The 20947-nt window shown below is 35.4% G+C and overlaps 2 protein-coding genes across 8 annotated transcripts in view; one reads left to right on the top strand and one right to left on the bottom strand.

Moving 5' to 3' along the window:
* The first annotated feature begins 1701 nt into the window (after positions 1-1701).
* On the top strand, positions 1702-12751 carry eif2b2 (eukaryotic translation initiation factor 2B, subunit 2 beta). Its single transcript, NM_212903.1, is given in 8 exon segments — positions 1702-1927; positions 6036-6156; positions 6320-6471; positions 7068-7231; positions 9455-9550; positions 10155-10292; positions 10386-10452; positions 12521-12751. Coding segments are annotated over 8 exon segments (1068 nt in total). The 5' UTR covers positions 1702-1755; the 3' UTR covers positions 12679-12751.
* Positions 12747-20947, bottom strand: part of zc3h14 (zinc finger CCCH-type containing 14) — an 80608-nt gene continuing 72407 nt past the window's right edge. For 6 of the 7 annotated variants that reach the window (XM_073932861.1, XM_073932863.1, XM_073932862.1 and 3 more), the window contains 5 exons: positions 20074-20206; positions 18530-18666; positions 18355-18431; positions 16655-16761; positions 12747-12945 (listed from right to left, as the gene is read on the bottom strand). In XM_073932861.1, coding sequence (XP_073788962.1) covers positions 12942-12945; positions 16655-16761; positions 18355-18431; positions 18530-18666; positions 20074-20206 — 458 coding nt within the window. In that variant the 3' untranslated portion in view covers positions 12747-12941. 7 annotated transcript variants of the gene reach the window in all.

Below are 20947 nucleotides of genomic sequence, written 5' to 3'. Positions count from 1 at the left end.
CAGCAGCAGGTTGTCCAGTTGAAGACCAAAGGGATGACCCTGTCAGCCATAGCAAGACAAGTTGGTCGTTCCAAATCTGTGATTTCAAGAAAATTGAATCTTTACAACATCACAAACTCATTCAAGTCCCACTAGAAGGCTGGTCATCCATGGAAGACAAATACAAGGGAGGACCGGATACTGCAGAGGATCTCAATGGGCAATCATTTCCACACTGCAGCTGAAATTGCTCACCAGTTCAGCGCAGAACCGGGTAAAGATCTGTCTCGTCATACAGCGTCTCGACGTTTAAGAGCATTTGGACTCATTAGCAGAAAGAATCAAAAGGCTAGACTATGGTGTGCTGAGGAGCATGTTGTGTGGACAGAGGAGAACTGGTCCAAAGTTCACTTCAGTGATGAAAAGCAAGTTGAATTTTTTTGGGTCCGATGATGAGAAACATGTTCGGCGACAAACTGGAGAAAGACTGAACCTAAAGTGTGGAAAAAAGTCAGTGAAAGTGGAGGAGGAAGTGTCGTGGGTCGGGGCATGTTTTCTGCAGCAGGACTTGGGTCTCTTATACAGCTACATGGCTGAGTGAATGCCAGTGTTTATCAGAACCTTCTTCAACAACATAAGGCTTCATCACCCAATCAGCCCGCAGTGTTCATACAGGACAGTGCTCCATGTCACACAGCAAAACGGGTAAAGCAGTTCCTTGAAACTGAAAAACATTGAAATAATGACATGGCCTGCCCAGAGTCCTGATCTCAACCCAATAGAGAACCTCTGGAAAATCTTTGGTAAAGTTATGGGCAAGAAACCCACTACAGTCACCGAACTGTGCTGAATACTGGAAGAAGAGTGCACCAAAATCACACCACAGAGCAGTGTGAGAGTCTAGTGCTGTCCTGTGGCCGCAGATGCACTAAAGTCATTCAGAGCAGGGCCTGTACATTTCCGACTAATTGCTGACTGCTCTAACCTTCAGAAAATGATTTCCATGTTACAGTCATTGTTGTTCATTAATTTTGATCAATGCGATTTTTGCAAAATAATGTTTTTTTGTTGAAATGCCTTAGTTATTCTGTGGAAAAGGTGTTGTGGTAGCATGGTATAGATGGGACAAAAGCTCCTTCAACTGTTGAGCAGTGAAGATGACATTATTTCAGAATTGTTCAATTGTTTATAGTAATCTAATTTTAATCGGCAGTGTATTTCCATACCGGGAGTCTCTTTATTCTGATGAACTCTAAAGGAAATATTTTGAAGAAGGCTGAAAACCTGTAACCATTAACTTTAATCGTAGAAAAAACAAATACAATTGAAGTCAATAGTTAGATGTTTCCTCATCAAAATTTTTTTTATTTTGTGTTCAACAGAAGAAATAGACTATGTAAATGTGAGTATATGATGCATGTTTACCCCTTTGATGCACTAAAGGGGTCTAAAGTGACCCGTCTAGGTTAATTTTTTTCTATATCTATTTTATAGTTTGTGCATCAAAGGGTTAAGTAAACAGAATCTTAATTTTTCAAGTGGTGCTCGCTGCAGAGCCATTTGAGGAGAGGTGAGCTCCAGAGAGGGGGAGCTTAAGCTTGAGCTCCACCTTTTTTGCACTTGGTGGCGCTGTTACATCAGTCCTAAGCGCTGTTATAAACACAGAAGAAGATGCATTGCTGACCCGGAGGAGTTTTCTGTGCGGTTCCCCGTGTTCGAGCTGTCAGGAGATTAAAACTCGCCGTGAATCTGCGCGTTTCTGAGGCTCCAGTCAAAATGCCGGGCGCGGATAAAGAGACGGAGCTGTCCGAGCGTATCGAGTCGTTTCTGTCCGAGCTAAAGCGCTGCGGCAGCGGGTCAGGATCTCTACGGGGCTCGGTGGAGACTGCCCGGGAAACGAGCTCTTTACTCCGCAGAATCACCGCTCAGGCCCGCTGGAGCAGCGCAGGTGAGTGAGAGCCCGGGGCCGAAGCAGAGCCCTGGCGATATAGGGGCACAGATAGTTTTATATTCGCACATTCATACAGTCTCCGAATTGCCCATTCTAGCAGCCAATGACTATCAAAGTACAACATTGTTGACAGTCGATTAAATAGTGCTGCTTCTGTTGTTTAAAGTCATACTTGGATCTGATTTCAGACCGAATATTCAAAGTATCGTGGTAAAAAATATTGCACTATTCAGTATTTCATTTAAAACACTAACATTACCCTGAACATAAAAAGCTAATATAATACTTAGTTTAAATACACTCTTACAAATACGTTTGTTAGAATAAAAATTAAATACATTTATTGGTGAAATGAATAATATTGTAAATTTGACCAAAAATTATGGTAATGTAACCCACCTATGAAATTGATTTACTGAAAAGGGGAAAATTATCTACTGGGTCTGAGCTTTCTAAAGTATATATGAAATTTCAACACAATTTACTTGAAATCTCGGGTTCGGGATATCTCAACTTAACGACACAATATATTTATGAATGGTGTGGTCAAATTTTACATATTATTAATACTATAATCTCCAACTGCTCAAATAAAAATAAAAAAAACCCCAAACACAAGAAAATACTTTTTGAGTTTGCTGTATTGCAAATTTTCTGGTCTGTATCTGAACTGCTTTTCAGCCCTTATAAAAACATACTCAAGTATTCAAAACAAACAAAATTAAATAAATAAAATACAATATGTTGACAGCAATTCAGCCCCTTTTGAAAAAAAAAATAAAACTATACAGAAGTAGGAAAATACAGTTTCAGTTGTCTAAACGTCCCAATTTCAACATATATTTATATATATGAAACTTCAAAGTCCTGAATGTAATGTAAAACGTAGTTCAATGACTGTGAATCAGTGTATGTGTTTCCTACGAAAATCCTCGACGATTGAGTGATGACATGCGTCCATCCAAATTGGCAGAAATCCTCACGGAGTGAATGTAACGAGCCACTCCCCTTGCCTGCACGAGTCCAATGCGGCCGCGGCGCGATGGAACAGTCCAGTGTCAGTTAGCTAATGCAGCAAAACAATTTGGGACATTAATTTTATGCAGAATTGGCAGGATGGATTAAATTAGAAGACAGCCAAAACGTGTCTCTCCTGTCTTCACCACAAGCTGGCGTACAAGTGACGTCAGTCACCCTCTTCATATAACTTCACAACTTCACATAACATTGCTAACTTCAACTAAGAGCATTTTCACAAAATAGTTCACAATATGTTCAAAATATATACATATAAAACAGAGTAAAACACATTGAACACGGTAAACTTGTACATTTACAGCGATCCATGAACAGTATGCATCATCTATACAATATAGCTAAACAAATCGAAAAGTAAAATAAATATGCAGGAAATCCGAATGTATATAACTTACCTAATGCAGCAAAACAATTTGGGACATTAATTTTATGCAGAATTGGCAGGATGGATTAAATTAGAAGACAGCCAAAACGTGTCTCTCCTGTCTTCACCACAAGCTGGCGTACAAGTGACGTCAGTCACCCTTGACCTCAATTCCGGTTTTTAGAAATTAACTTCTGAATGTAAATTTATACATCTATAAATTTTTTTTTAAATGCCCAATTGTTGTGCATTAGGTAAGGTAAGAAAATAAAACATAAATACATATATTCTGACAAATAAAAAAAATTAATTAAGAAACTCTTAATTACATGTCAAAATAAAACAATATTTAATACTCAAAAATTTGAGTGGGTTACAGTAACTCTTTACAATAAAGATCCATTAGTTGATCTATTTATTTACTGACATTCTCCATTAAAAACACAAGCGATGCTGAGCTTGCTGGATGAACGGCCACAGTTGCATCATTTCCTGTTCTTGAATGTTGTGTTTTACATGTGCATGTGCTTTACAGCAGAGCTTTTCAGTGTTTGGGTGCCACACACATCTTTCTGTCTGTGTTAATCAGATTTCGTTTGAATGTACATGCTGTCACCTGACGGATAGAGGACAGATCAAAGCAAAGGCAGATTCTGCTCGACTAGTGTACTCAGCATTGAACTCCTCTGTGTTATAAATGTTCATGTTTATGTTTTTATTGCAATGATTTATCCTTTTAAATGTTACACTGCTTTAGTTAATATGATTTAAAGTAATGTTTTTATTTACTTTAAATATTATTAAATACATTAGTAAATGACCCATAGCAACTTTAATGTAATATAGCTTGGCATATTTACATTTGGCCCACAACTCTAAATGATATTTGGCTTTTGGCCTTTTATATGAAACAGTTTAGGCAACCCTGATCTAGTAAGAGAGAGAGAAAACGCACAATTTAAATTAGTTAATTCATAATTTAATGTGTTTGTAATCGGCTATATTATTATTTTACTCATCACTTCTCTGCTATATTATATTGATAACCTTTTACAATAAGGTTTCAGTAGTTAATGTATTTACTAGCATGAACAAATAATGAACAATACACTTACCACAGTATTTATTCACATTTGCTTATGTTAGTTAATGAAAATAAAAATATCTGGTTTATTTTATGACCATTTTTTTCTTAATTTAATAAATGGATTGATTTAATGTTTTAATCACTTAATATTATATTTACGTACTTTTTATTGTCTAAATCTGAATATTATCTAAATATCATCTTCATGATTTAGGTCATTATAACTTTAATAAAATATAACTCTATTTTTAATATATACTTGCTCTGAGGGCCGTTTATATCGAAGTTATATCGTACTATATTGGTGTTTCGTGACGTAGTTTTTATGAGGCAATTAGCCCAATGCTGAACCTCCAATCTGGAGGACCAGGACATACACGACGGCCAATTTAGCTTACTCAATTCACCTATAGTGCATGTCTGTGGACTGTGGTGGAAACCTGGAGCACCCAGAGGAAACCCACGCCAACACGGGAAGAACAAGCAAACTGCACAATGTCACTCCACACAGAAATGCCAACTGAACCAGCCGGGACTCGAACTAGTGACCTTCGTGCTGTGAGGCGACAGCGCTACCCACTGCGCCTGTAATTTTTAATATAACTCTATATTGTATAACTGCTTTTATAACTCTATGTAAAAAGATCATCTTATTTATTGTTTTTTTATTACAAGTTAATTTGCAGTGTTTCTTTCAAATAGAGTTGCATATTATTTTAATAAATCTAATTATTAGTCTAATTATTTTAGTCTAAATTTGCATTTTGATGTTCATTGTTTGATTTTTGAATCATTTACATTTACATTTAGCAGACGTTTTTATCCAAAGCGACTTACAAACGAGGACAAGGAAGCACTTTACACAACTTTAAGAGCAGCAATGAATAAGTGCTGTAGGCAAGTTTCAGGTATGTAAAGTGTAAGAAGCAAAACATTAGTTATTTTTTTTAATTATTATTATTTTGTAGTACAGTTAGCAGTGGAGCCAGAGAGGCAATTGCAGATTAGGAAGTGAAGTGGAGACTAAATAGTTGAGTTTTTAGTTGTTTCTTGAAGACAGCGAGTGAACTCTGCCGTTCTGATGCAGTTAGGGAGTTCATTCCACCAACTGGGCAGATTGAGCGTGAGCGTTCGCGAAAGTGATTTCTTCCCCCTTTGGGATGGAACCATGAGGCGACGTTCATTCACAGAACGCAAGTTTCTGGAGGGCACATAGATCTGCAGAAGTGAGAGCAGATAAGAAGGAGCACAGCCAGAAGTCGCTTTGAATTTTATGCGATCAGCAACTGGCAGCCAGTGCAAACGGATGAGCAGCGGAGTGACATGTGCTCTTTTAGGTTCATTAAAGACCACTCGTGCTGCTGCCTTCTGTAGAAGCTGAAGAGGCTTAATAGAGTTAGCTGGAAGCCCCGCTAGTAAAGAGTTGCAGTAATCCAGTCTGGAGAGAACAAAAGCTTGAACAATCACTTTAGATATAGTTTATATAGTGCATAATTATATAATTACATAGTTTACTTAATTTTTTTGTCTTTTTAATGTATTTATTTGTTCTTTTTAAATCTTATGCTTGTTAATTATTTAGTTTTAAGTTTTTTGACAGATCCTCCTCTTTTAAGGTGAACTGATGGAGATCATCCGGAAGGAGGGCAGGAGGATGACAGCAGCTCAGCCATCTGAGACCACAGTCGGTAACATGATCCGCAGGGTGCTGAAGATCATTCGAGAAGAATATGCCAGGTCAGATATTAAGGCAGTATCTGCAAAAATCACAGCTAGACCACTCATTAAAACAACACATATAAATGGCCCACCCTGCATAATATTTAATAAATAAAATATGTAAAAATCACCATACTGTTTTTTTCATGTGGATGAGCTGGAGATGATATGTTGTCTTCAGGTCCAGAGGCAGCAGCGAGGAGGCGGATCAACAGGAATCTCTGCACAAGCTGCTGACGTCTGGAGGATCCAGTGAAGACAACTTCAGACAGCACTTCGCTCACCTCAAAGCCAACGTCATCGAAGCCATCAATGAGCTGCTGACAGAGCTGGGTGAGGATCCATAGAGAGGCTATATATTCTCCTAATATTTGGGAGGTTTTGTGTTTTAGCCCACATAAAAAAAACACTGCAGTGATTTACAGTAAATACTATAGTGTTTTTGTACTATACTAAGTGTATTATACTGTGCATAATAGACTATTTACTCTGTTGATGAGCACTATAGCATACTGTAGTATTACCTATAGTGAACTGATAAACTGTAATAAATGCAGTAGTTTTACCAGAGATGGGTTGCGACTGGAAGAGCATTCGCTGCGTAAAAACTTGCTTAATAAGTTGGCGGTTCATTCCGCTGTGGCGACCCCGGATTAGTAAAGGGACTAAGCCGACAAGAAAATGAATGAATGTATGAAATACAGTAGTGTACTTTAGTTTTTACTACAGTAATATATGGTGCATTGTAGTTTACTATACACTCACCGGCCACTTTATTAGGTACACCTTACTAGTACCAGGTTGGAGCTTCTTTTGCCAGAACAGCCTTGTGGCATAGAGTACTGGAAATATTCCTCAGAGATGTTGGTCCATGTTGAAGTAAATGTGGCGCTGATGTCGAGTGTTATTGTGGTGATTTGTGTTTTCAGAGGGCACCACAGACAACATCTCCATGCAGGCGCTGGAGCACATTCACTCCAATGAGGTGATCATGACCATCGGCCGCTCCAGGACTGTGGAGGCTTTTCTGAAAGACGCGGCGCGCAAACGCAAGTTCCACGTCATCGTAGCCGAGTGTGCGCCTTTCTGTCTAGTGAGTGCATGTTTATCATGGTCATTTTGGAAAAACACTGTTAATTTTTACATTACTGGCAAAACGGCAGGGTTGTTGTTGCTAGAAGGGATACAGCTGTGGCCGGAAGTTAACAAGAATTATGATTATTAAATTGGCCATTAATTGTACTTTATTAAGGGGTGACACTGTTCGTGTTAGCACTGTCACCTCACAGCAAGAAAGTCACTGGCTCGAGTCCCAGCTGGGTCAGTTGGCATTTCTGTGTGGAGTTTGCATGTTCTCCCTGGGTTTCCTCTGGGTGCTCCGGTTTCCCCCACAGTCCAAAGACATGTGCTACAGGTGAACTGAATAAGCTAAATTGGCCAGAGGGTGTAAGTTTAAATGTGACAGTGTATGGGTGTTTCCCAGTACTAGGTTGGATAAGTTGGCGGTTCATTCCACTGTTGTGACCCCTGATGAATAAAGGGACTATGAATGAATGAATTTTATTAACGCCTACCCCTAACTCACCCCTAAATCCAACCAACACAGTAATGTTACATCAGTAATTATACTGAATATTATTTATATTATTATTCCTACAATTTTTCATTGGATTTTATTTTATTAATGCCTACCCCCAACCCAATGCAAAAAATAGTATTATTGTTGCACAGTGTCAGAAATTATGCTGTATTGATGCAAGTATCCGCAGCTGTATCCCTTCTAGATGTTACCGACAGGCAGCCCTGAGCGAACAACAGTCATTGGACAACAATATACTTTATAATAATTATATAATATTCAAATATTAATATAAAATATTTGATAACACTTAATATAACATATTAAATGTAATTAAACTCAAATGCAGCATTGCATTGTTATTATTATTAAATTAATGCTATTTTCTTTCATAATTATTTAATATAATACTATAAAGTGCAAAAATAGTAAACATTTAAGTATTTAATATTCAATAATTCAACAGTCTACATAAAAACTACATAATATTAAAATGAAATTTTATATTAACATGTATTTTTAAATATTAAGTTACATTAAATTAGAATTAAATGTAGCATTGCATTGTTTTTGTTATTAATAAATACCATTGTCTAATAAATATTTAATATATAAGCATTTAAAATATTAAATATAAAGTATTTAATATTCAGTGAGTATTGTTAATCTGCAATTCATTATTAATCAATAAATATAATACAATTATTAAATGTATAACTGGTGAATTGAAAAACTATTTATACTCATGCATATATTGTTAAATGTTGAATATTAATAATGTATACCATAATATTAATGTTGTCATGAGTAGTAAATACATTTGACTATTTTTTAATAGATGCTTTATTATAATAATGCTATGCAATGATCATGTCTTTTTATTCTAGTTTTATATCAATATTTTTTGCATCCAATATTGCTGAATAATACCTAATAAATAGCAGTATACTTTAATCATTTCATTAATATATTCTAAGTACATTATACATTTTAACAGGCAACCATGATTGTGGAACACTGTCATCTGACAACAGTCTACTTATATATTAATTATATAATATAAAAATAAATAAAATATTTAATGTTTAAATATTAAGTTACATTAAATTAAAATTAAATGTAGCATTGCATTGTTGTTTTTGTTGTTATTATTATTAATATTATTGTTTAATAATTATTTAATATATTAGCATTTAAAATATTAAATATAGTATTTAAAAGTATTAAAAGTAAAAGTATTTAATATTCAGTATTATTAATCTGCAATTCAACATCAAAACATAATCAATAAATGTAATATTAATTATTAAATATATAATAACTGCTTAATGAAAAAGTTATACTCCATACTGCATATTTTGTAAAATGTTTAATATTAATAATGTATACCATAATATTACTGTTGTCATCAGTAAGTACATTTGACTATTTTTAATAGATGCTTTATTATAATTAATGCTATGCAATGATCATGTCTTTTCATTCTAGTTTTATATTAATGTTTATTGCATCCAATTTTGCTGAAGAATATTTATTATATAGCAGTAGAATTTCTTGCTATTTCAATTATTAATACATTCCATGTACATTACACTTTTTAAAATGCTAAATTATAATAAGCTAATGTCATTATAAATACCTTTATTTATTTATTTTAAGCAAGTGCATTAATTGGTGCTATAAGTTTGAAGGTGCTACAAAAATCTAAACTTGCCTAAACTCCTCTTTGTCTATCAGGGGCATGAAATGGCCACAAGTCTTTCCAAAGAGGACATCGAAACAACAGTCATCCCAGACGCCGCCATCTTTGCTGTAATGTCACGAGTCAATAAGGTGAAATAAAAGATTAATCCTGCGAAGTGCTCTGAAATGTGCACTTTTCATTTAATGTTTGACAATCTTAACTGAAATATGGAGAAGGTGGGACATAGAGTAGCTCCTCCCTCTTTAAAAAAAACAGCCAATAGCGTTTGGTTTTTATCCCAGCTCTGCCAGTGAGAGTGGTTGAGTTAAAGGGCATCAAATGAGAAGGGGGCGGAGCATGTCAGATACTAGAGAACATTTGATTGATTTGATGAAACTAAAGTACGAGGTGAGGTACGAAAAAATCATTGATCCATTTAAGTGACAAACGGCAAGCTTTGAATGTTTATATCAGGTGTATAACATCTTCTAAATGTGAATATCGTCACTGTTTTGTAGCAAACTAGCTTATAGATATCCTTAAGACTAACATACTGATACCAACATCCAAAAAACTTTATTTCACATTCATGGGAGCTTTAACGTCTTGATAAACCCAACAGAACCACTAGAAAGATCTTCCCATATAAGTGATATATAGAGACTTCAGTTAGTTTGATGGATTATTGTGATGTGGTAAATGAATACCTGATTCAGTGGCTCACTCTGTTTTGTTGAAATGCACGTTGTGCAGGTGATCATCGGCACACAGACGGTGCTGGCGAACGGAGGCCTGCGGGCGGTCAATGGCACACACACACTGGCTCTGGCTGCCAAACACCACTCCACTCCTCTGATTGTCTGCGCGCCCATGTTCAAGCTCTCGCCGCAGGTCTGCAGGCCTCAACACTCACTATACAGAAACTACAGCAGATCACACACGTGCAGATTTTCCAGGGTTAACTTGGCATGTTTGTTTTTGTAGTTTCCCAATGAAGACGACACCTTCCACAAGTTTGTTTCGCCGCATGAAGTGCTTCCCTTTACTGAAGGTAATCATTGTTTTTAATTAATTAATACTAATCGGATACAGCTATGGGAAAATTAATATTAAGAGACCATTTTAAAAATAAGGACATTTGCTTTGTGTTTGAGGAAAACGTTTGTTCTGAGCTATGGGAAAAATTTAAGAGACTATTTTAAAAATATTACTTAAATATAGTAAAAATGTTACTTTAAGAAACTCTTTCGGATTTAGATTGTAATGTAATAGCGCTTTTAAAACACTTTGTAAAGCTTTAGAATGATTATTGTGAAAAGCGCTATACAAATAAACTTTAATTATTTATTTATTTTTATTTATTTATTTATTTAACCAGGAATGCCCCATTGAGATGCAATATCTTCTACCAGGGAGGACTGGTCAAGACAGGCAGCATAGGACAAAGTTACAAAAAAATAATAACACACAACCATAATTGACAAATTGACAGTCTTCAAAATATTTATTGCATTTAAAATGCCTTTAGTCTGATAAAACGGGACTGCTTCTTTCCCATGTGATCACGAGCTGAAGAACCAGAAGCGGTGGACTGTGGCATAATTAAAGCTTTGTTGTGAACATACACCCTCTAGTGGTGAAAATTACATACCGTGTCTTTAAATACAAATCGTAAATTCAGAGAAGAGAATTTTCCAGTGGTCTTAGGGCTGTGCAATTAATCGAAAATCCGATTTTGATTTTGGCTTCTAACGATTATGACCATTAAACCATTAATCGAGATAAACGATTATTGCATCATTTACCGCCCCCTTTCCAGTTGTACACATCTGTTGCTCTTAAAAGCGCAAAAGACAGCATTTGGTCTCATTTGCACACGAGTAGAGGGCACACATCTCATCTTAACGTGATTGCTTTAATGGTGAAATAGGTGTCAAAATGCGGTGTTTAGTGATTATTTTTATTAACTCTCATTTGTGTAATAAACAAACCAGTTGAGAATCAAAAGACTCATGAAAGAGAAACCATTAAAGAGACTATTCCTGCTGCCGCCTGTTTTTATCATTAATCAAACAACAAAAGGAGAAAATCCCTCGCTGCTCTTGACTGAAGGACTTTTGTAGCTAAAGTGTTTTTCTTACAGTGAAGATGCTTAAAGTACAGTTTGTTTTATATTTTTATTCTATTGTATTTATTTCTCTGTGCTTATTTACAGGGAGGAAAATAATTGCACATATATACAGTTAAAGTCAGAATTATTAGCCCTCCTCAATATTAGCAACCCTTTTCCTGCCCAATTTCTGTTAAATGAAAAGAAGTTTTTTATCAACTTATTTCTGAACATTATAGTTTTAATAACTCATTTTTAATAACTGATTTCTTTTTGCTGATGACAGTACTTAATATTTTACTAGATATTTTTCAAAATACAAGCATTCAGATTCAAAGTGCGATTCAAAGTCTTAATTAGGCAAGTCATTGTATAACAGTAGTTTCTTCTGCAGACAATCAAAAAATATATTGCTTAAGGGGGCTAATAATATTGACCTATTAAAATAGGTTTCAAAATATTTAAACCTGCTTTTATTCTAGCCAAAATAAAACAAATGACTTTATGCAAAAGAAAAAAATATTATCAGACATACTGTGAAAATTTCTTGCTGTTAAACATAATTTGGGAAATATTTATTTAAAAAAAAATTCTCAGAAGCGCTAATAATTTTGAACTAAACTGATAATCATTTAGAAAAATCATCATTACAATTATGACCAAAATAATTGTGATTATGATTTTTCCCAAAATCGAGCAGCCCCAAGTGGTCTGTTTTTGCAGTAGCTATACAGTTGAAGTCAATTATTCACTCTCCTGTTCATTTCTTTTTCAAATATTTCCCAAATGATGTTAAACAGAGCAAGAAATTTTTCACAGTATTTCCAGTAATATTTTATATTTTAAAATTATTAGCCCCCTTAAGCAATATATTTTTTCAATTGTCTACAAAACAAACCATTATTATACAAACTTGCCTAATTACCCAGCTTGCCTAATTAACCTAGTTAAGCTTTTAAATGTCACTTTGGGTTGAATACTAGCATCATTTATTTTTTCTTCCCTCCAGGTGAAATCTTGTCTAAAGTCAACGCTCACTGTCCGGTGTTTGACTACGTTCCTCCTGAGCTCATCACGCTGTTCATCTCCAACATCGGTGGACACGCGCCGTCCTACATTTACCGTTTAATGAGTGAACTTTACCATCCTGAAGATCACGAACTTTAGACTGCAAAATAAAGACGTCTGGCATTCAAAACATCTGAGATTTGCGAATTCAGTAAAGACAACATTCATTTTGTGTGTGTGAGTGTGTGTATTATTTAATACACCAAATATATTCTGGAAACAGTTTACAGAAAGTTGTGATTTAAAAAAACAAGTTGTTTTAAAAATAAAATCAAACACTTAAGCAAAAAAGATGTCAGGAAAGATACGGGAAGCTCCGCATGAACCGTAGAAACTCTGCCGATCAGTCGCTGGAGTGTTTCTCAACTGCGGGAAAAAGAAAAGAAGAAATGCTGATTCACAATAGGGCTGAGCAAGATGACAGTCTCATATCACGATAACGATATATAACAAGATCAATGTTGGGTTAGTTACTTTTAAAAAGTAATAGATTACAAATTACTGACAACTACTGAAAAATTTTAATCTAATTACATTAATTACTTAATGTAAAAAGTAATCGGATTACTAATTACTTTACTTTGAACTTTTAAAACATATAAAATATCAATACAAAATAAACTGCAGCTCTTTCAGTCATTTAATAATCACGTAAAAACATTGCAATTAGTTGATCAGAGCAGCTTGACCCATTCAAAAGACTTAGTTTGTCCAATACTTAAAATTCTCTCGCCATTCACTTGTTCTAAGCATGTGTGTCTTTTTTTATTTTATTTTTTTGAATACCTGTAACCACTGACATCCATGGTATGCAAAAGCACTGCGGTGTTTGGGTATTCTGTGTTTGTCTGAGGTGAAATGTGTATATTCCATACAAAGCATAAAGCTGATTGGTCAGTTTTTGTCACGTGTCTGGATGCGCAACTTAAATGCGAGCTCTCCCAGTATGCGCGATATGCGAACAGCCCCATAAGCATCTATGCTTCTTTTCACATTCTGAAGATACCTTCATTCCCAATCCTGCACAAAAAAATCAACATAGCCTGTTTGGGCTGAGTTGGACCGCCGCGTTTTTGGATGCCCGTGTCCTCCTTGCCGATGAGTAGTTGTCATAGAGTGCTTTAAGAAGTCGCTGGGCAAGTTAAAAGCCGTCGAAAGTTCTTTAGAGACTGGACATAGAATTTTATTTAAAAGAAAAAAAAAATTCTTCTGAAAACTATATTTGTAACGAAAGTAACACAACTACATTGACTTCAGTAACTGTAATCTAATTACACACATTTAAAATGTAATTTATTACATTACTGCATTTCCCAAAAATACTGATCTACATTCACCCAGCGAGAGCGTGAAAGTAGTCAGAAATCATTCATTATTAATGGGAGCCTGCGGAGAGGAGCAGCGCTGCGTGTCATCGCCAGTGTGGGCATCGAGGAGAGTTGAAATTAAGTCGACTTTTTGGTAATGAGCTATGACGCGGTTCACCGACAAGTAATCAGAATGTAGAAGTCCACCGCTTGAGAGGAAACCAGAGAACACAGATCTGTGGCCTTTGGTTCCAACTACAGTTATTCCCAAGGGTTTGATTATTGCCGTCAGCAGATTTCCAATTATTTCTTACAGGAACAAACATTAAACAAGTTACTGGCGAGTTACTGATGTGCATTAATGTTTTATAAAAAAATGTTTTTTTTTCTTTAAAAAAGCGTGAATCTCATGCAACAATACAAAACAGTACACATACAGTATAACAGGATATTTTAGACATATGGACACAGGATAATTAAGTGGAGCAAAGCCACACACCACATCACACCTGATCTTCTATTGTTAAATGAATTTGATAAAAAGTGCGCAACATTTTCACACAAGAAAGCATGTTTTTATGCGGGAAAGTAACTGATTTGCTGATATGCCGCAGCGACCCCTTTCAATGTGAGATCAGTGTAGTGAATTTTGAAGCTTTCGCCGCCGGAGCTGAAAGCAGACAGCGTTGTCGCCAGGGCAGCCAGAGCGACCTTTGACGCTCTCACCGCCTTCAGTGTGAATGCACAGTAATGCGTTACACTCAACTCTGAACACGATATAGTACCATTTCTGTAAATTCATTCAGTTGATAGTTTGTTTAGGACCAATTTTTTTTTTTTTTTTTACATTTTAAAGTATAAACTTAGAAATGTACTCATCTATATGTGATCATATTCCTCACTTTATTTAGGACTTCAGGGCGATTGTTAAAATATAAAATAAATATTAATACAATATTAAACACTTCAAAAACTAATAATTACAGGTCCAATATAAAAGAATATCACTAAATAAAATTTAAAAACTACTTTTTAGATTGCAACTTTCTCATGTTTCTTTCAGCATCCCCGTAATGGCATGTAATATAATGTGTTCATGTAAATTATAAAAAAGCATAATATGAAATTATATACCATATAATTATACAAAATATACATTTTATTTTATCATATCTTGCAGATCGTACTCAGTTTGTTCAAATTAAAGATTTTAAGTCAAGATCGCAGATTGTCACTACTGGTGTCCCACAGGGTTCTGTACTGGGTCCACTCCTGTTTATCATATATCTACTGCCTCTTGGTCACATTTTCAGAAAATACAACATACAATTTCACTGTTATGCTGACGACACTCAACTCTACCTGTCCACCAAGCCCTCCTGTTCTTTTCCTCCTCCTGCTTTGAGCAGATGTTTAGCTGAAATAAAAATCTGGCTTTCAGCTAACTTTTAAAAATTAAACAGCGACAAAACTGAAGCCCTTCTCATCGGCACTAAAAGTATAATAATTTCACTATAGACATTGATAACAGTACAATTTTTCCCTCCGTGCAGGTTAAGAGTTTGGGTGTCATCTTGGATAGCACACTCTCATTTGAAGGTCACATTAATAATATTACACGTACAGCATATTTTCACCTGCGTAATATCACTCGTCTCCGCCCTTCTCTCACAACTAATAACAGCAATTCTTCTCCACGCATTAGTTACTTCACGTCTTGACTACTGTAATGCACTTCTTTCTGGACTTCCTTCCAAACTTCTCCATAAACTCCAACTGGTTCAGAACCATGCAGCTCGTGTCATCTCTAGGACCCCATCTCACGAGCACATCACACCACTCCTCTATCAGCTTCATTGGCTTCCAGTAAAATATCGAATTGATTTTAAAATATTACTTGTAACTTTCAAGGCACTTCATAATCTCGCTCCTCAATATCTCACTGAACTTCTCCTTATCTACACCCCTTCTTGTACCCTTAGATCAGCCAACAACTTCACCTTGGTACCACCTCGCACTCGATTGAGCACAATGGGAGACAGATCTTTCAGCTCTTGCTCCTCGGCTATGGAACTCACTTCCACTAGATCTAAGGAGCAGTGATAGTCTTCACACCTTTAAATCACGTCTAAAGACCCATCTTTTTAAGCAGGCTATTACTTAACAATTTTTTTATCATGTTTTTATTATGTTATTTTATATTCGCTATTGTGTTTTAACTCAATGATTGTTTTTAGTAATGTTTAATTTGTTTAGCATGTCTGCTGATGCTTATTGTAAGGCGACCTTGGGTGTCTTGAAAGGCGCCATTTACAAATAAAATGAATTACTATTATTTTGTCCATATGATATATCATCATATTGCACTGCCCTAATCCGCTTGTTAAGTCGTGACATATGTAATACTGGTTCTGGGTCTGCCGCTACTCATTTGAAATTAGAAAATATTCGATCATGGCCGCCTTTTAGTATCACCTATCACACATTAAAGCAAATTTTATATAAACTTGCTGCATTAAAGACACCAATTATTTTAACAATTTATAAAAATGAATCACTTGTTGGCCATTGGATTGTAGGCATGGATATAAATATATTGCGATCGTGACTTTCAAAAGTATTACATCGCTTTGTAAACGTTTATTATTACTATGTGTTGAGTCTCCTCATACAGTTTGATATAGCGCTTGGACTCGGAAGCCGCTTCACGTGACGTCACGCTTAACAAGCAGATTCACAGACACATTATAAACGTGAGTTTGCAGTACCTGCTCTGTGTTTTGGTCCATTTCAGAGCACTCCTGGGCGGCACGGCTACAGCTGGATGATAGAAAGTGCAGTCCGCTCGCTTACACTGCGTCGCGAATCTACACGGCTGCATTAAACAACATCAAATCACATGACATTAGATTCAGTGAAAAATAAAGCATTTGGAATAACAATGCACTGAGCTCAGCAAGATCAGCAGTGCAAAAGAGTGTGATGATCTAGGATGAACTTAAGTTGTCTTTACAAAAATGTTGAATGCTGTAAACATTCATGTCTCTCACTAAAGAATGTAAATAAACTTGAATACTACATGATTTGAATTGTTTATCTAATATTTAAAAGGGATGGTTAAGAGATTAAAAATTGTTTCCCTTCTGGAGAAAGTCTGATTTTCATATTTATAAACAAACAAACAAACAAACAAACAAACAGCTAGAGTCTACAAAATATGGCTGCACGATATTGGAAAAACCTGACATTGAGATATTTTATTGTGCTGCGATCTATATTGCGATATGAATATAATTTCATCAGATGATTCGAATAACTATCTGTAAAGGTTTTTATTCATTTAGGCCGACTGCGATATCAAGTCTTTATTTTTATGCAGTGCGTCTGCATAAAATATAATAAATTGCAAGCAAATATAAATATGACAGCAAAAATAAAAGCTAAATAAACAGTGCTTAAAGGTTTTTTGGAGAGCCTAATTGTATTTAACAATCAAATGTAAAATAATCTGGTCATGATTGCATTAATAATTAAAAAATAATAGTATCTTTATCTTTTAATCTTGAATAAGCAATCTAATCCTGCGATGTGACTATTGCAGAGACACACATTGCAATATTGATGCTCAAATTATATATTGTCCAACCTTACTACAAAACAACCTTAATTAACCTAATTAAGTCTTTAAACTGGAGCAGTGCGGTGGCTCAGTGGTCAGAACTGTCGCCTTACAGCAAGAAGGGCGCTGGTTCGACCTATGGCTGGATCAGGTGGCGTTTCTGTATGGAGTTTGCATGTTTTCCCCACGTTGGCGTGAGTTTCCTACAAGTGCTCTGTTTTTCCGTCACAGTTCAAAGACTTGTGCTACAGGTGAATTGAATAAACTAAATTGACTGCAGTGTATAAGTGTGTTTCCCAGTACAGGGTTGCAGCTGGAAGGGCAGCCACTGTGTAATCCATAAACTGGATAAGTTGGTGGTTCATTCCACTGTGGCGACCCCTGATAAATAAAGGGACTAAGCTGAAGAAAAATGTATGAATGAAGTCTTTAAACTGCACTTTAAGCTGAAAACTACATCTTACAAAATTACTAGTAAAATATGTACTGTCATTAATAAAGTTAGCATATTAAATCTTGTCTCAATTAAACATCACTTGGGAAATATTTCTAACAGCATTGCCTTCAACTGTATATATAATCATAAATACAGTACTACTGTATAAATAATGACATTTTTAAATATCATAACACAGGGGTTTGAAGTTAGTAATGCATAACGGTTTCCAAAAACATTCCAACTACACAATAATTTTCAACTTGGTTAATAATAATAATATTAATTTCAATGAGTTTCTTAACCACTGGTTAGCAAATTTCTGAAAAGTAATGTGACATTGCAGATTATAATAATGATGCTGCAAGTTCAGATATTTATCACACAAATAAATTAATATAAATCAAACTTACTTTAGGGTGGTAGAAAGGACAGTCCACCTTTTTACATTCAGGGAAGAAACGGCACACGGTGCTGGTCAGAGCCGGAGCTGTGGGATCAGAGGTCACAATGTCAATAAGCGGGTGCAAAGAGCCGTTTTTAACATATTTACATGCAATTTCTAATTTTCATCTTCATCTTACACACCTGCTCTTGTCGGGTTACTGTTGAGTCTTCGGCTGACGTGTGTGAACGGACAGTCTGCTTTGGTGCACTTAGCGTCAAACTTACAGTTGGGATGAATAAACAGACACTTGTCTGCAAACTTACAGTTGGGAAAAACTCTGCAACAAAGTCAAAACAATGTAGTTATTAGGGCCGCAATGTTGTTGTTGAGTATTGCGATAATAATATATTTATCAATTCAACATGTTTTATTAGCTATGTTTTTAAATCACTAATCTATTTAATGATATTAAAATAAACAGGTAAAAGATATTTTTCAGATCTAACTCGGACTTAAAAAACTGTATCAATTTGGAAATATTCTTTATAAAATAGTCTTTAAATTACTATGAATGAGTGAAAACCTCAGCCAATATTCTGACTCTGATTGGCTGTTGTTATTTCCCACCATATGTATTCATTTACAGCTCTGGGTTCACCTTCAGCCAATAGCAGAGCAGCAATTACTGGAGAGGCGGGACTAAAGATAGCAAGCTCCCCTTTGATTGGTCAAATTTAGATAAACAACCAATGTATAAAATGTATTTAATTTATCACACATCTGCGATACATGAATTGCATGTACTATTATTGCGATAATGATAATTTGCGACATTGTGCAGTCTTGATATTTATATACATTTCCACAGAGCACAACTAAGCATAATTTAGGGTTGTCAAAAGTATCCACTTTGGTACAAATAGTTACTGAAATATTAAAAATGTCCATTTCCCATTACCATTTGAGGGTGTTCTTAAACACTGCTGATTAGCCATTGTGTTCATGTGCTCAACAGATATGACTGTGATTGGCTGCGAAGGTCATCAGTTTACCACTATTCACCACTGTTCAAAAAAAGTGCAAGCACAAATACAGACACTGGAGCAATTCAAAACTGCTTCACTCAGTCGATCCATCAGCAAATCGTTCATGAGTCAGCTCATAGACAAATCTACATGGCTTTGAATTGACAAGCGTTAGCTGGGAATGGACATTTTCTACATTTCTGTACCAGTTGAACTGTACAAGTTTTTTTTGACAAGTTTTGTTTGTTATTGTCAGAGTAACCAAAGCACAATCTACAATCTTTACACTTTCTTCTAAAAAGTGGGCATTGAACAGCAGCTCATTTGCATTTAAAGAGACACACATGAAAGCATTATGTATTTGATTCCATCCATAAAGAAGCTTTTAGAATGATATATTAAAATGATCTGCAGGTTATTTTTGAGTTAAAACTTCACAGAAGCATTTTAGGAAAACCCAAAACTTGACACACATTGTAAAAATGTCACCTGTTTTCCATGAATGTGTTACATTTTAACTTATTGCAAGATTTAGTTATGGTATGAAGTGAAAACTAAGACCCTCCAATTACATTAAGTGAGCCAAACTGAGCAATAATATTAATATCAGAAACTGCAGCACATTTAATATGGCCAAAAAATAAGATTAAAATCTGAAATCTCTGATATGAATCAGCGAGATGTTTAAAGTGTAAGTGCTGTTTAGGGTTTGTTCTCACTTGCACTGTGTGTTTGGATGATGGTATAAACACTCGTCTCCGCTCTTGCACGTTGGCCAAAACTTGCAGCGTTCTGGAAGTTTCTGTCGTTTAGCTTGAACTGCCTCGATATCCATCTCCTCCACCTCATCATCTGCACGATGAAGACATAATTGAAATAGAGGCACAAATTATAAATCAGCAAAGCTTCTTGATTATCAAGCCAGAATGAGAGTATAGCTCCTATTAATATTGAACATAGCAAAACCACTGGTCTCAAAGTCAATTCCTGAAGGGCCGCAGCTCTGCAGTTTTGCTCCAACCCTAATCAAACACAGCTGATTCAACTTATCAAGCTGTTCAAGTTTACTAGAGACTATTAAGCAGGTGCAAGTTGGAGATGGTTGGAGCTAAACTATGCAAAGCTGTGGCCCTCCAGGAATTGAGTTTGAGACCACTGAGCTAAACTGTTAACAATACATCTGATTACAAGATGTAACTACAGGGAAATTATCAAAACTCTTTCATCATTCATGAGTGAGATGATAATGGTCTAATCTGATTCCATGATTTATGCTAAGCTAAGCTAAAAGTGTTCTCGCTAGACCCGGAGATCGGCTGAATGGATTCAAACACTGGTAACAGTTTATCTTTTCTTTTTTGTCCTTCTTTATAAAAGGGTTTTGGCAGTTCATAAAGCACTATAGAAATAAATGTGACTTAACTTTTATATATATATAATCAGTGTTTGATGTAATTAGTCACAAAGTAACTAGTTACTATAATTAGATTACTTTTCCACAGATGATTACTTTTGATTTTCAGTTAATTACAGTTGCTCATAATGTACTTGTTTAAATACTGTTCATAAATTCAACAGCTCTGGATCAATCAA

This window comes from Danio rerio, chromosome 20 (genome assembly GCF_049306965.1).
Source record: "Danio rerio strain Tuebingen ecotype United States chromosome 20, GRCz12tu, whole genome shotgun sequence".
NCBI lineage: Eukaryota > Metazoa > Chordata > Actinopteri > Cypriniformes > Danionidae > Danio > Danio rerio.
Note: the sequence above shows the minus strand (reverse complement) of the source record. Positions and strands in the feature narration are given on the sequence as shown.